Here is a 15,071-nt window from a genome sequence, read left to right on the forward strand (position 1 = left end):
CTGATTAGGGGTGGGGGGGAGGGCAAAGGTGGCCCCAGGGCCGCCTTTGCCCTGCCCCCCAGCTCTTAGCTCCCCCTGGGTTTCCAATCACTGTCAGTGGCAAGGGGCTTCTTCCTGCTTTCCCTTTCGCCTCCCTGCATTGTGCCTACATATGCAAATTAACCGCCATCTTTGTTGTCAGTTAACTGCCATCTGAGTTGGCAGTTAATTTGCATATAGCCCTGATTAGCCAATGAAAAGGGTAGCGTCGTACGCCAATTACCATTTTTCTCTTTTATTAGTGTAGATGATAACACACACTGAGATAGAATGCTATTTTATTGTAGAAATAATAACCAAAAGACCACAAAATATTGAGGAGAAAGTACTTTTTTTGTTTTAAATTTCCTAGGAGTCACCTAGGTTCAGGAATGTATGCAGATGGCCTAGTTTCTGTCCACTTGACTTAATCCATTTGTAACTCATATGCTGAACCTGGCTGTTTAGCTGGAGGTGGAGCCATGGCCATCCTGTAAATATGATAATTCCAATCTTCTACAGAGCTATTAAAAAGAGGATGTTCCATTGGTAGGATTTGGTTTTCACTCTTGGTTTTGCATGTAACCCTAGCAACCTTTATTTCAAGAAGACATGATTTAAACTGTTGGCTTGAATTCATTTGATTTGCAGAGTCTCTCTTCTGTTTAGCTTTTAAAACAAATACCATCAGCTTTGAAGTGGGATTATAACTTCCTTTTCATCTGGGTAAAAGTTTGTATGGTTTGTCTGTTACACTGGTAAGTTATGAAGGAATTTGGTAAATACCCACAAAAAAAAACCTGAGACATACTTCAATGAACTTGTATGGAGCTTTGTTTTTAGGGTATACCTTATAGGTTCCCTTTGGTCTTAGAAACAGAAAAAAAAAAAGCTCTTGTTCCCCTGTCTCTTTATTCCTCCTCTAGTCTTCAACTTGCCATCGTACTTCCTGTTTGAATCTTCCCCATTCATTCTGCCAAGAAATGGGAAATCTTACTAACAGCTGATGGTTCCCATATGGCAGATCCATCTAGAGAGGATTGGGGAAGCAGGCGCCAGGCCCTCCTCGGCGGTCTCTGTTAGCCCAGACGCTGCAGGATTGAAATAAAAGATAGTGTTTCATTTTCAGAACCCCTTCCACCTACATTATCTCATGTTAGTGTCTGAGAGAAGCAGGGTTGAAGCCTGCCAGAGGAGCTGGTGAATGTTATTTCTCCTTCCTGCTTCTCGCCATCTTGAGTCCTGATTGATGAAGCTGGTTCTCCACGGCTCCGGTGAGCTGCCTTCTCTTCATCACAGCCTTGCTTCAGGATTTAGTACATGACGCTTATTTCTACACATAGGCAGCGCCCCCCCCCCTTTTTTTTCAATGGAACATTCATCCTTCGCCACAATATTTAATTTCTACTTATAAAATTTTACTTGCAATCTTAGACAAGTTTATAGAAAATACAGTTGCTATCTGGAAGTTCCAGTTAAGGAGATGCCAGCACTAAATTTGTAGCAAGAGCATAAGAATCAACCTCCAAATTAAAAGATACTAAAGGAAATTCAATACCTTTTACTGCTGCTCTCACTTCCTTTCTGAGCAGTGGCTCTCAACCTTCCTAATGCCCTTTAATACAGTTCCTCATGTTGTGGTGACCCCCAACCATAAAATTATTTTCGTTGCTACTTCATAACTGTAATTTTGCTACTGCTATGAATCGTAATGTAAATATCTGATAGGCAGGGTGTATTTTCATTGTTACAAATTGAACATAATTAAAGCATAGTGATTAATTACAAAAACAATATGTCGTTATATATGTGTTTTCCAATGGTCTTAGGCGACCCCTGTGAAAGGGACATTCGACCCCCAAAGGGATCGCGACCAAAGGTTGAGAACTGCTGTTTCTGAGGCTGTTCTTTACCTGGCATCTTCTTCCCCTGTAACTCAACCTCCCCTCCCCCCACACACACACACTTACTATGTTAATCTACAGCTAATGCCCTCATCACATTGTATTATGATTATTTTTTTGTATATCTGTCTCTTCTACTAAACCATCAGCTCCTTGAGGGCAACCTCTGTTTTTGTTTGATTTTTTAATGTTTGTTTTATTTTTGTCTCTGTATCTGATAAATGGTGTCATTGTGTTTCCCTCAAATTTAAAGTATCCCATGGCACTCTGGGCTGCCTTGGGAACCACAGTTCCTGAGTGACTGGAGCAGAGAGTTTTTGGCGAAGGTGGCCAGAGAAGTCTTTTTTGGAGGGCGTGGCAGTTGGATTAAGGCCCGAATGATAAGGAAGAATCATAACCAGTTTGCCGGGGTAGAATGTGGTGATCTGAAGGAGGCTGGTGTGAAGGTCTGGAATAGAGAGTAGAGGAGTGTGAGGTGAAGCCAGTTCATTAAATCCCCACAGTCCATGGGAAGGGAGTTTTGTTTCCTCCCAACTTCAGGGGAAAGCCTTTGGAGGAGTTTAAGCCAAGGAGTGTTGTCATGAGATGTCCATTTTGAAGAGATTATTTGGTTCTCTGTAGAAGACCGCTGTGGTAGAGGGCAAACTTGAAAGCAGCTAAGCAAATAGGAGACCAGTGCAGATGCTCAGTTTTGAGATGCTGGTGGGCTGAACTAGAGGGAGAAGTGGTTGTATTGGAATCTACTTCATTAGTAGCTTGTAGAGTGTATTGGCAGAACTTGGTAGTTGCCGAATAAGAGCTTATGGAAATTTTAATAAGCTGGTTCCTTAAAAGCAGTTACTCTGTTTCATCATTATTCACTATGTTTTTCTTTTATTCTATTTCAATACTCCCAGGACCCTGCTTCTAAAATTCTTTGGCTGGATGAGATACAACACGCAGTCTATGAGGCCAACAGGGACAAGGAAAAAGCAAAACAATGTAAGCCCTCACCTCCTTTTGCTGGCCCATCTTGCCTTGCTTGTATCTGCTTATGCTTCTGAATTTTTATTTTTATTCATAATTTTTTAATGCATAAGTTGTAATTTCTGAAAAGGTTGGACTTCTACCAATTTGAGTTCTTGAATACATATGTATACAACAATAGGATTCATTGGTTGCACTATTTTCAATGACTTAGGTGCTCTTTCCAGCAAAATCTGAGAATGTAACCAAACAAAACCCAGGAAGCAAAAAATGGTTTCTAAATTTTCAAATTTATAGTCCAGTCAAGTCCTTTTTTATCTTAATCTTAAAAAACTAGCCCATTTTTGCTCAATAAATGTTCGTCCTCCCTTCCAGGCCTTTCATTGTGTTAGGGTTTTCCAGAGAAAGAACTACATAAATATTTTTCTCTGGAAAAAACCAACTACAAAGATAGATAGATAGATGATAGATAGATAGATGATAGATAGATAGATAGTTCTGTTTCTCTGGAAACTGTATTGTATGTATACATCTATCTATACTGCACATACATATAGAGAGAGAGAAAGGGAGATTTCTTTTTAGGAATTGGCTCATGCATTTATGGAGAGGCCGGCAGAAGCTGGGTGGCAGCACTTAATCACCCAAAGACAAATGGATGCAATTTATAATGAACAGCAGAGTGAACGCAGTAATCAGAACAGTCTAACTCACAGAGACCTATGGAATTGGCTGATTGAACATGGTGCTCCTGGAATGAAATAGACAGCCTACTAAATTTTTACTTGTCTAAGCGGAAGAGGAGTTCTAGGTCAAGTGAATAGAAGTATAACTTAGATTATAAAAACAGGAAGTCTTGGCCCCTTAATGATTTATAGACCCAGAACTCCCTGAGGAAAGGGAAGGCGGGGTCCTCTTTGAGAAAGAACTCTGTTACACTATCACATTTTTATCCTGTTCATCTTTCTCCCAGGCTTTCCCCAAAGAGATCTATGGCCTTTTATCATGTGATTGTGCTGGGAGAAAGAACATAATCAGACTTTTCAGGGAATTACTGAATCCTGAAGTGACACTAATTCCAGGAGACTTAAAATGTCATTGTGATCAGAGTAGTGGCTTATGGAGGCCAGCTGATCAATGGAGTTTCAGCTCAGGTCCGTCTCTCAGGGCCCAGTAGGTCCTCAAACCCATCCTGGGATTTCTTCCCCAAGTCCAGATGCATAACTGGAATGGACATACTCAGCAACTGGCAGAATCCCCACATTGGCTCAAATGAGAACAGTTTTTTTATGCTATGCCTCTGTTTCATGGAGGAATCATGAAAATTCACATGGCAATCTAAAATAGCTTCAAGATTGATATACTAACACTTTACATATATGAACAGCCTAGATAAAATAAGATTCCCAAAAGGCTCGTTCATTGAGCTGTCCATTCATGGCATAGCTAGAATCTATCCTGAGCTGTCAGGTCATAGATTGCTATTGAGATGCCTTCCTCTTGCTGCAGAGATAGGCTTTTAAACTTTGGAAGCACCTGTGAGGAACATCTGGGTTTTATTTCCTTTGCCAGGAAAAACATGTGTATTTCTCCAACCTGAACTTGCATAGCCTTAGGATCTTTGAAGTCTTTTTGTTCTAGCACTGTAATTGTTAAGAAAAAGAAAACAAAGTTGAGATGTGTACATAAATGATTTAAATATAAAACTGAAAGCAATGTAGTTTGAAGAAAGACTTTCGAGAAATTGGATTATAATACAGGTACTCAAGTAGCCTAGAATTTTCCTCTTTTATTCCTTTTATTCTGTGTTCTTCTTACATTTGGCCTGCAAATGTTGACTCTGTTTTTCACATGAGACTCAAGGTTCTATTTATTGGCTATGAAAGTGAGAGGTTTCCTCATGTGTATGGTTTTGTACTCTGCACTTGCACATTTAAAATCCTACCTTCTACCTCGGTCCCGTCCCTCAGACTAGTTGATACAGTTTCTTCTGTGTTGTATGACAACAAAGAGATGTTCTGAAGATAAAACCGCTGTCTATTATGACACTGAGATGAGAATTTTCCAGTTTCTTAACAGGAATTTAATCTTACTTTTAAAAGCATTTTTTCAGCCTTTGTATGAAGACTTGAAACAGATTCTGGTCACATGTTATAAGCATCAACCCTACTCCCAGATAATTTGATCAAAGAAATTGTGTTGGCTCATATACTTTCCCACGGGCAAGATCTAAAAGGGCAGAGGAACTCAAGTCTCCTTCATTTTGGCCCAGTGTTCATGTTCACTGAGCACCTTGCTTTCTTAAAGTAGGTTTCTCTACTTTCGACTGCCTTTTCCATTATTGCACCCTAAGGAATCTTTCTAGACATTGGTTTCTCTAATTGGACCTCACCATGAAATTCTTTTTCTCACCATGAAATGGTAATACCACAGATACATTGTATATATGTTTATATGCCATATGTAGATCTGCGCTTTATACATAAAAAAAAATTTTTTTTACCTTCTTCCCCTAAGAACCAATATTTGTTCTACTGGGTGTTATATCACTTCTCTTTTGAGAAAGGCTGCTGGTATATGGCATAAGATGTAAAGCAAACATGTTTTTGGATTTCTTACACGATTCATGAGAGGTTTCCTAATTGTTTCTTGGTAGAAATATGCCTGATGTAATGGAGATCCTTTACCTGACATCCTCAGCTATCTGGAATTTAACCACAGCCCACAGATTAAGCCAAAAGGCAATCAGAATAGATATCAAGAAGCCTGTGTCCTGGAACTGATTTACTCTACTCATTGGGGACCTCTTGGACACACACTTTGAGCCTGTTTATTCTTATCTCAGGCATAATGCTGATATGCTTGGTTGTTTCTCTTCCCACCTCCAAGCACATCAGGAGCCATGAATTAATTACCAAACAGTTAAGTTTGGGGCTGCCCTCTGCAGGCACACTGCAGTGAGAAGTGATAGCTGACAGTGACAATAAGGGAAAAACTAAAAAGCATGGGAATTTGAGGCCATTTAGTGCAGGAGCAAAGAAGCCCAAATACCCCTGTAGGGCTTGAAAGTATCCCTCACTGTATGATAGTACCATACAATTGTAATGACATGAGGGACTCTTCTGGCAGCTCTCAGCAAACATTAAGCACCTTCTGTGTACCAGGGACTATGGGTAAAATGATGAGCCGTGTAGAGACTGTTCTGTTAGGGTTTTCTCCAGGGCTTTAGATTTTCATGGAAAATGGTTCTGTTAAAATTAAAAATAAGCTTCAGTTAGCTGGAAAGTTAAACTATGGACCTACTCCTTGAGTATAAACACTCAATAATAAAGCGCATTACTATATGCAAGAAATGTATGACTTTAACACCCATCTTTCAAGGAAAACAGCATTTTACTGGGTTGGATGTAACTATCAGATGTAATTCATGTAACAATTCTTTGACATTTACTTGTTCCTTCTGCTGCTCTCAGACCACAAACTTCTCAGACACTAGTACTGCATTTTTCTCATCCTACAAAGACTTGCTGGAGGAGAGGAGAGGGGGGCCGCTCCCCCATTCCTGTTAACTCCAGCACAGGAACATATTGCCATACCTTTTGTTTGGCAACAGTTGGGGTCTGCCACGGAAGTTCTCCTTAATTTTTTCCATGCTCCTCCAGATTTGCGTGACTTTGACTCCAGGCTGCTACAAGTCAAACTGTGTTTTTTCTGCCCTGTCAGCCTTTTTAGTTCTATACACATGTGGACATAATTTGATAACAACAATATACCATTTAGCATTTGTATGGTAGTGTTTGATGTGCATGTGTTTTAAAAAGTAAAAGAAAACATATCTCTCTCTCCTCTTTTCATCAAGATCATTTTCCACCTAAACAGTATTTTAAATTAGTTTCTTCCATTTTTTTGTTCTACATTTCTAACTCACTGCATTTACAGGTTGTGAAAATAATAGTCCATTTGGTTAGGCCAGAATATTTTGTTTTAACCTTTATTGTTGAAAGTATTACAAATGTCTCCTTTGTTTGTTCGTTTTTCTCATTGATCCCCTCTACTCCACATCTGCCCCTCCCAAGCCTTCACCACTCTATTGTCTGTGTTCATGGCTTATACATATATGCATGTAAGTTCCCTGGTTAATTAGTTCCCACCCTACCTTCCCTCTGAAACTTATCAGTCTGTTCCATGCTTCTATGTCTCTGGATCTATTTTGTTCATCAGTTTATTTTGTTCATTAGATCCCACATGTGAGTAAGAGCATGTGATACTTATCTTTCTCTGGCTGGCTTATTTGGCTTAGCATACAGAATATTCTTACCTGGAACTAAAGTGGATAATAAAGAATCTACCATGTTGCTCTGACCAGATAGGTCAATAATTATCCAGCCAGAGCAACATGGTAAATTCTTGGTCCCAGTACACCAAGGTTGCGGGTTTGATCTCTGGTCAGGGCACATATAAGAAGCAACCAATGAATTCATTAGTAACTTTCTCCCTTCTCTCTCTCTCCATTTCTCTATATATAAAATCAATACACTTTTTAAAAAAATTTAAGAATTCACCATGCTAACTTTCTTCAGACAGCCCAGAGTTCAATGTGGTTTTATTTAAAGAAGAGGCAGAAATTTAAAATGTGATAAAATGCTTTATAGATCTAAATTGATTTCAGAATTAAGTTTCTGGACTCCATTGCATATATTGACTAGCTGTGCCTGTTGCCTCTCTAGAACATTTTTTTTTTTGGTTACTAATGACAATCTTGGAAGTATACTTGCACTATACAGAAGAATATCAGTATTTCCAAAGCTTAAATAGAATTTTACTTACTCTGAAATAAGTAAATGTCTTCATAAAGCTAGTTCTCAAATACCAATTAATGACATGTGTCTATGGATTTGCATTGACCCAATTTCAAAGATTATCACAGTGAACAAAATGAGAACCACACACGAGTAACCAGGAGATGCTGTGGTTTTTAATAAACCATGCTTCCATGGGATCTTTTTTTTTTTTTAATCTTCATCTAGGACATGTTCATTGATTTTCAGAGAGAAGGAGAGGGAGAGAGAGAAATAATTGATGTGAGGGAGAAACATTGATCAGTTGCCTCCCACAGGGGGATCAAACCCAAAACCGAGGTATGTGCCCTGACGGGGAATTGAACCGTGACCTCCTGCTTCATAGGTTGACGCTCAACCACTGAGCCACGCCAGCCAGGCTGGGATCTTACTCTCACAGCCTAGGCTGTTGGGTGAATTGATGACTGTCTTTTGGGCATATGTGGTTCATACTCTCAAAGGGTAATAAGGTTTGATACCAGTGTATTCCTAAAAGGTGGAATTATAGATTTACATGCCTGCAGGGTAAATACAAGATAAACTTTAACAGAAATACTTTTTTATTATTATCCAGGGGTTACACTGGTCGTTGATGTTAATCAGTGTTTGGAGAAAGAAAAGAAAAGTGATATTTTCTCTGTTTTGAAATCTTCCGTTGGTAATACAAATGATATAATCCCCGAATGTGCTGACAACTACTATGATGCCCTTACGAAGGCAAAAGAGCAAAAATCGAGAAGTGGTAAGCATTTTTGTCATTTAGCACAAGCTGAATATCATTTTGATTATGACAGTGTCTGTGGTATTGTATATTCTTAATTTTAAGACAAATAAACCAGATAAACCTATGAACATTGTTTGGATCGGGGGTGATGAGGGTGATTCTTAATCTCCTTCATCTCTGGTTCTAGGATGTGTGTTCTTTCCCAAACTGAAGTGACCACTCCTAAGTGGATCACCAAACCTTATAACTCAGTTTAGCTCTTATATAGAAGTATAATTTTGGTCTAGAAGGCATCTAGAAAGTATACTTCCTTTTGGATTGCTACCACCTCTTAACTAACTGGAATCTTTCTTTTTTATGGTTTTCTCCAAGGTTCATAATTAGTCTTTTCTCTTAGTAACAAGCCAACTACGTTTCTTAGGAAAAATACTTGGACCATGGACTGGAGACACCCTCTTCTGCCTCTTCTCTGACTGTAAATTCAAACTTAATTTGAAAATGATAACAATTCTCTTTTCCTATTATCCACTGAGACCATCCCAACCCAAATCAAGTCTTCTAATGCCAACTAAGGCCTTTTTACTTCTCACTTCTTTTTTTTTCTTTTTTTTTATACTAAGTATTTTATTTGTATGCTGCTGACAGTGTATATAAAATAATCATTCTTGTGAAATAGAAATTCATGAAAATTCAGAGAGGTAGATGTTAAGGACTGACAAAGGCAGAAGTTTGTAGAGTATGGCACATGTTATAGGGTAAGCCTTTTGTACAGGCTTCAGATTTAGCTCTCTTTGAATATTCGCCGGTTCAAGAAAAGTGGTTTAGAACATCTTCAAAATTCATTTTACTACAAAAAGGAACAAACTTTCTGGGGTCTGAAGGGATTGGTGCTTGAAGGTACTCCAGTCAACAGGGGGTCATGTTGAGCATTCTGCAGACAGAACTGTTTCAAATCTGCCGCTGCCTGGGAAACCTTCACGCGGTTGAGCCCGGCCTCCAGCCGGAGCTGTTGGACCACTTTCTTCATAGTGGTGACGCTGGAAGAACCAGACATGGTGCACGCGAGTGCCGGGCAGATTGGTCGGTAGCGGGTCGTGGGTCCGCGGGGGCCAGTCGGCGGGGCAGCGACGCGAGGGCTACTTCTCACTTCTTAATGCAAATTAGAGAATATATCTGGGTGTGTTCGTTTGTTTTTACCACTTTCACTCCTTCTTTCCTTCTCAATGAGAGAGTTGCCTTGAAAAGCATTTGTGGGTCTGACAGCTACTGGTAATTGAAAAAATAATTACTGTGATCATCCTAATTTGACTGTACAATATTTTTTTGAGGACACCAGTACTTCTAAACAGACAACAGCTGTCCGACTGTCCATTTGAAAAGAGACACGTCTCTCTTGCTGAGCATTGACAAATAGAACAGTTGAGGGTCTCTTAGAGCCAAATTAAGAATCAACACATAATAAAGGGCCTTAACCTTAACTCTGCTTAGTCTAATGTTCACTTGGCAGCAGTTGGTTTAGCTTGGTCTAGGTCAGAGCTTTTTTATTTTTATTGTTGTTTTTAGCCCTCTGGTCTGGGACAGCAAGCATGACCGTTCATTAAAATAAACGGATTTCTAAATAGAAAGGGTAGCCCATGGATTGGTGAAGAGGAGATATCCTTCTTGACCAAGTTAAGCCATGACTGCCATAGCTTTTTTCCTAGTACACCCCTACCCCCAAATTAAGTTCTTCCAACATTTTTCCCTTGTTTTGTGTGGTTGTATAGAGCAAAGTGAGTCAGAGGAACCAGAATTTTCCTTCTCCCTGCTTAGTGACTTTCCATATGCCATTGTGTACCTTGGATGAGTTGTCAGCAAAGATGAGCCGCTGCTGCTTTGGTTTAAAGCAGATCACTGGCCTTCTCTAAATAATGGGCTACAGTCCTTGCAGGTCACTTCTCATAAAAGTTGTGGGAGGTTTTCTTGCTCATGGGCCTCCTCTGTCTGCTGTGATGCTGTTCACGTTGACCTGAGATGCATTCCGGGTTCGCTTGTCCTTCTTGTTGGCCATTTGTGACTCCCACCATCCTCATGAAAAGCTTGGGATCCGAATCTGGCATTAGACGTCAGTCTTCCTTCATCTTGGCTTAGCAGAGAGCTGCTACTAAAGTACAGAGCATTCATCCATTTTAGTGAGTCGTTTCTAACGATTTTACTTTGACTCTCTGAATGCTTGATGAAAAGCATCTTCATTAGGTTATATTACACATTGAAGAAACAACATTAAAAAGCTGATGGTGTTCAGTGTTCCTCTCTAGAAAGTAACACACTTTTTTCTTTAGTGTCTAGTGAAGGTCCATGGCTCAAACTTACCCTGCAGGAGAAATATGATTACTACTACAACGTCGACTCAAAAGAGAGTTCCTGGGTCACTCCGAAACCTTGCTTGTGTAAAGAATCATGGCTCATGGAAAAAGAAATTAAGGTAGGATGTTATTGTTTGATGTAAAACTAGACTGTATAAAGATAAGTGTGATTTGTTTTTCTATTTTTTAATCATGGACGTAATGGGAGGAACTAATTGATTTATTTGAAGGCTGGATGTAGAGCAAAGTCTTTGTGAACTGCAGGTGGAAGTGGCAGCGTGGTTAATAACTTTCAGAATTTTTTCCATGTTGGCATAACACCATCAAGCAAAGCATTTGTGACTTATAATAAATCAATCTTCAGGTGCTCCTTGACATGAAAGTTCAATTAGGGATAATTCCTTGGTTGTCAGTATTCAAATGTCATTTCTTTCCCCCTCTCAGCCTACAACACAGCTATGTAAGATCCTTTAAAAAGTGAGTGATGGTTCCTGGAGGGAAATACTCTTGAAGGAATGTTCACCAAGATTACTTTGGACTTGAGAACAAAAGCTGTACCTAAAAGATGTGAAAATTGCTGTTTGAGCCAGGCATTGTAATATATTTAAAGAGAAAAATAAAAAATACTGAGAATAATTGAGCTCCATTTTGAAAACATAAGTAGACCTCACAAATGTAGAGCTTACAGAATTGTTCAAAGTCACAGCACCAAAGATATAGCAGTACTATGGACAGAATCACCAGTACTGTATTACTAAAACTCAGAGAAGACTGTGGCCTAGGACTACAAGGCCACCAGAAATCCTGACTGACAAGAAGATAGTGAAGAACATAGTTTATTAACTGATTTCAAGTGTTCAAAGTTCCCCATAATTTACAGGAAAATGGCATTGTGGCGATGAATTACTAGTGCTACTTTGTTGGGGGGGAAAATAAATTGTGGGCAATATTTAAAATCCATATGCTATAAATGAGAAGATGTATCAAACTGTGAAGAAGCAGCATCGAAGGGTTAAAATTCAGAGCTGAAAACTGGACATGTGGCATCCAGAGACACACTGGGCTTACCTTTGTGAAATTGAGCATCAGTCTGTTAGGATTATTAAAAACTGAGGGCCTACACCATACATTTAATTTCTTCTACACAATCTAGAATTACTAATTTTATTCCATCAGCGTGCATATATGTCTTCCCTTAAAGGTATTTATGCATCTTTTATATGATTTCACTTTCAATTATTTTAAATTGAGCACCCATTGATTTCAGTCGCACTGAATAAGAGGCATCAGCCATAGAAGCGAGTCCAGTCTCTGCTTGCGTCTCTCAGAGAACATAAAAGTACAGCCAGTCACAGTCCACATAAAGACTTCTCATCTTCCTCCTTCTTCCTTTTTTCTCATTCATCTAGGTTTTTCCTATCTGCCCATAATGGGGCTTGTCTTTCCTTCTGACACCCAGTCTTTTATTTTCCCTCAAATTTGAGATTTCCTCAAGTCATTGCAAGGGTCTGTCTTCTCTGTCCTGGTCGAGAAAGGCAGCAGAGAAGCCTACGGACCTCGTGGGCACTGCAGCCCTTTCCTTGGTGGTTTGAGGGAGAGAGGAGAGGTGCATATGCTTACTGTAACCTTCCCTGTCCCTTTTATACTCTGTGGAGCTCAGGCCTCACACCTAGCAAGGGCCAGCGTCATCGGTACCTCTCCACCTCCAAATCCTGCGATCATTCAACCACGTTCTCATGCCAACTCAACACAGCGTTTAGAGGATTCCAAAATCATGTTGCTAGGAAGAAGCTAAGCCAGCTCATCCCTCTCGGCTCTGGTCAGATCTGTTTGTACACCAAGCCAGAAAGAGCTATCCATATCATTTTCTGAAACATAAAATTTCCAGCAGCTGTTCTGTATGCTTCTTTCACTTGATGTGTGAGGAGTAACCATAAGAAATGTCTCTTGCCAGGACATTGTTGAGGAAGTCACAACAGGTTACATTCGTGAGAAGATGTGGTCTGCTCCCGAGGATTTCCTCCTTCGCCTTCAACACACACGCTCAGGAGCCCTCCTTAGGAAAGAGTATGAAGCTAGGAAATCATATTTGTATGAACAAGAAGAGCATGTGGTCAAAATACAGGTATGTGACTCACCTGCCACTAGTTACAGCAAACTGTTCTGACCCCTGAGAAATGTTGTCTTTGATAATAGGACAATCGACTGCCAGCATTCTAATAAACAAATCTGACTTCTGACTTCAGATTTTTTTCCTTAATCAGTGCCCCCAAGGCTGTTTTCTGAAGGCTCCAGGATGGGAAGGATGTTCAGTGACTTCTCACCTGTGGTTTTCGAGAGAGTATTCGGGGGCCCCGTGGATCCCACAGGTCCACCTGCCACCGACCTAGTCAGAGCCAGAGCAAACCTCAGATCAGATTTGAAATCCTGTTTCTCTTAACAGCTGGATCTCCTTGTGTCACCGACTTTGCTGTCTCGGTTTCCTGATGAATTGGTTTTTTTCGTGGTTAATGGATGTTGAGTGGCATCTGAAAAAAACAGAACAACTAATGAAATAGACTTAGCATCTCCAAGTGTGCCCTCTCCCTTATATAATCTGTCATTCTTCCTTTAGGTCTGCAGGAAAATCCTTAGTCCAGCCTGTTTGTTGTGAGTTGTTCTTACCCTTGCATGACTTGTCAGGACTTGCTGGTTGGCCAGAGAGGACCTTGCAGATGTAGATGTTTCTCCTCTGTATTCCCCTGCACCTTCTACCAGCCACCATGCTGGCTTCCAAAAGGCTGTGTGCTTGTCCTTTTTGTTGCATCCAAAGTGATACTGTTATTGATGGGCAGAGTTTGATGAATTTTTGCTTTGGCCAATAACTATGACATTTCCTAACTTGAAAGTTTTTCGTTGAGCTTCTTTTGTGTGACCATTGGTGTACTTATCTGCTTCCCCCACCTAACTATAATATCGTTCAGGACAGAAAATGAATCTTTAAAACTTGTATTCTAGTGTCTTGCATATGATAGGTGCTCGAATGTGTGAATTTGTCAGAGCATAAGATATCAGAAGGCAGAAATGATTAATTTTTTAAAAGCAATTTCTCCTATAAACCTGATACTCCAAAGGAGTTTTCTTATTTTTCAATACGTTTTTCAGTTTTTCCTTCTTTAAACAAATGGCAGGCAAAACACATAGGACGTGAACAAACGCATAAAAAGAGAATCATCTACACTGATGCTAAGGCTCTGCTTTTATACAAAATTCAGCGTGTCGGCTGATGTGACACAATTTGGACCAGCCCTAAGCTCTCCAGCCTTGGGGCATGAAGCAGGGTTGCAGTTGGAAGAGATTCTGAGGAGCCCACCATATAAAACCCATCTGATATCAGGACTCTGGGCTAAAGTCATGAGAGAGCTGGGGAAGGACAGAAACAATTATTTGGAGCCTTTTTCCTCCACCTCAGCTGAGGCCGCAGAATTGAAGAAGCCAGCGAACTATGCCCTGCCATGCCCTTTCTGCACTTCTCTGACAGTTTTCTAACAAGGAAGGGATGAGGTCTAAAGGCAAGCTATAGACTGGAGATGAATGTGTAGTCAACAGAAACCTGCTAACCCACAAAACCATGAACCACAGGGCATCATGCTAATCTCATTTCTTGCCAAAGTGGCTGGTTGACCCTGAATTAGGGGAAATGATCTGAATGAAATCTAAAGACTTCCCTCCACAGAGCAGCTCAACATTGCCAGCTGGCTGAATCAGCCCCAGACACAGTAGTCTTAACAAAATCAGAGAGGAAGCTCCCAGGCTGCGGGAAGGACACTCCAGCTCTACCACCCTCCCGCCCTCAGTCTCCTCCCAAGAAACTGAATAGTGGTACAGAGAATACATATCATCAGTAGCTAATCTTTATCTCAAGTGCTTATGGAACAAATCAGAAGGTGTCCACGTAAACATGGAAAGTCAAGAAGAATCTATATAGCCATTTTGGTTTTTTTTTCTCTTCTTTTGTTTTTTAAATAATGGACATTTTTGTCTCATTCTGATTTTAAAGGGAATAGCTCTTTCATTTCACCATTAAATATAATATTATGATTTTTGTGAGATAGTATTTCCTGAAGGTTAAGTTAAGGTTAAGAGTATCCATTTATTTTTAGTTTGTTTAATTTCTATTTAAATTGAAAAGGGGATATGAATTGTATCAAAAGTGTTTTATACCTATTGAGATTATTTGTTTTTTATTTTAATTGATTAATTCATGGCTAGGCTTTTTATTTATAAAACTTTGTTC

The 15,071-nt window shown here is 39.8% G+C and overlaps 1 protein-coding gene and 1 pseudogene across 2 annotated transcripts in view; one reads left to right on the plus strand and one right to left on the minus strand.

Moving 5' to 3' along the window:
- Window positions 1-15,071, plus strand: part of IQGAP2 (IQ motif containing GTPase activating protein 2) — a 240,154-nt gene that overhangs the window by 174,020 nt on the left and 51,063 nt on the right. Inside the window, exons 16-19 of the mRNA XM_015571569.1 lie at window positions 2,819-2,903; window positions 8,301-8,468; window positions 10,772-10,914; window positions 12,750-12,920. Coding sequence (XP_015427055.1) covers window positions 2,819-2,903; window positions 8,301-8,468; window positions 10,772-10,914; window positions 12,750-12,920 — 567 coding nt within the window. The remainder of the gene's footprint in view (window positions 1-2,818; window positions 2,904-8,300; window positions 8,469-10,771; window positions 10,915-12,749; window positions 12,921-15,071) is intronic.
- LOC102770054 lies at window positions 9,179-9,580 on the minus strand (annotated as a pseudogene). Its single transcript, XR_001515852.1, has one exon. The product of XR_001515852.1 is annotated as a guanine nucleotide-binding protein G(I)/G(S)/G(O) subunit gamma-5 pseudogene (transcript).

Source organism: Myotis davidii, unplaced genomic scaffold (assembly GCF_000327345.1).
Source record: "Myotis davidii unplaced genomic scaffold, ASM32734v1 scaffold44, whole genome shotgun sequence".
NCBI classification, from domain to species: domain Eukaryota; kingdom Metazoa; phylum Chordata; class Mammalia; order Chiroptera; family Vespertilionidae; genus Myotis; species Myotis davidii.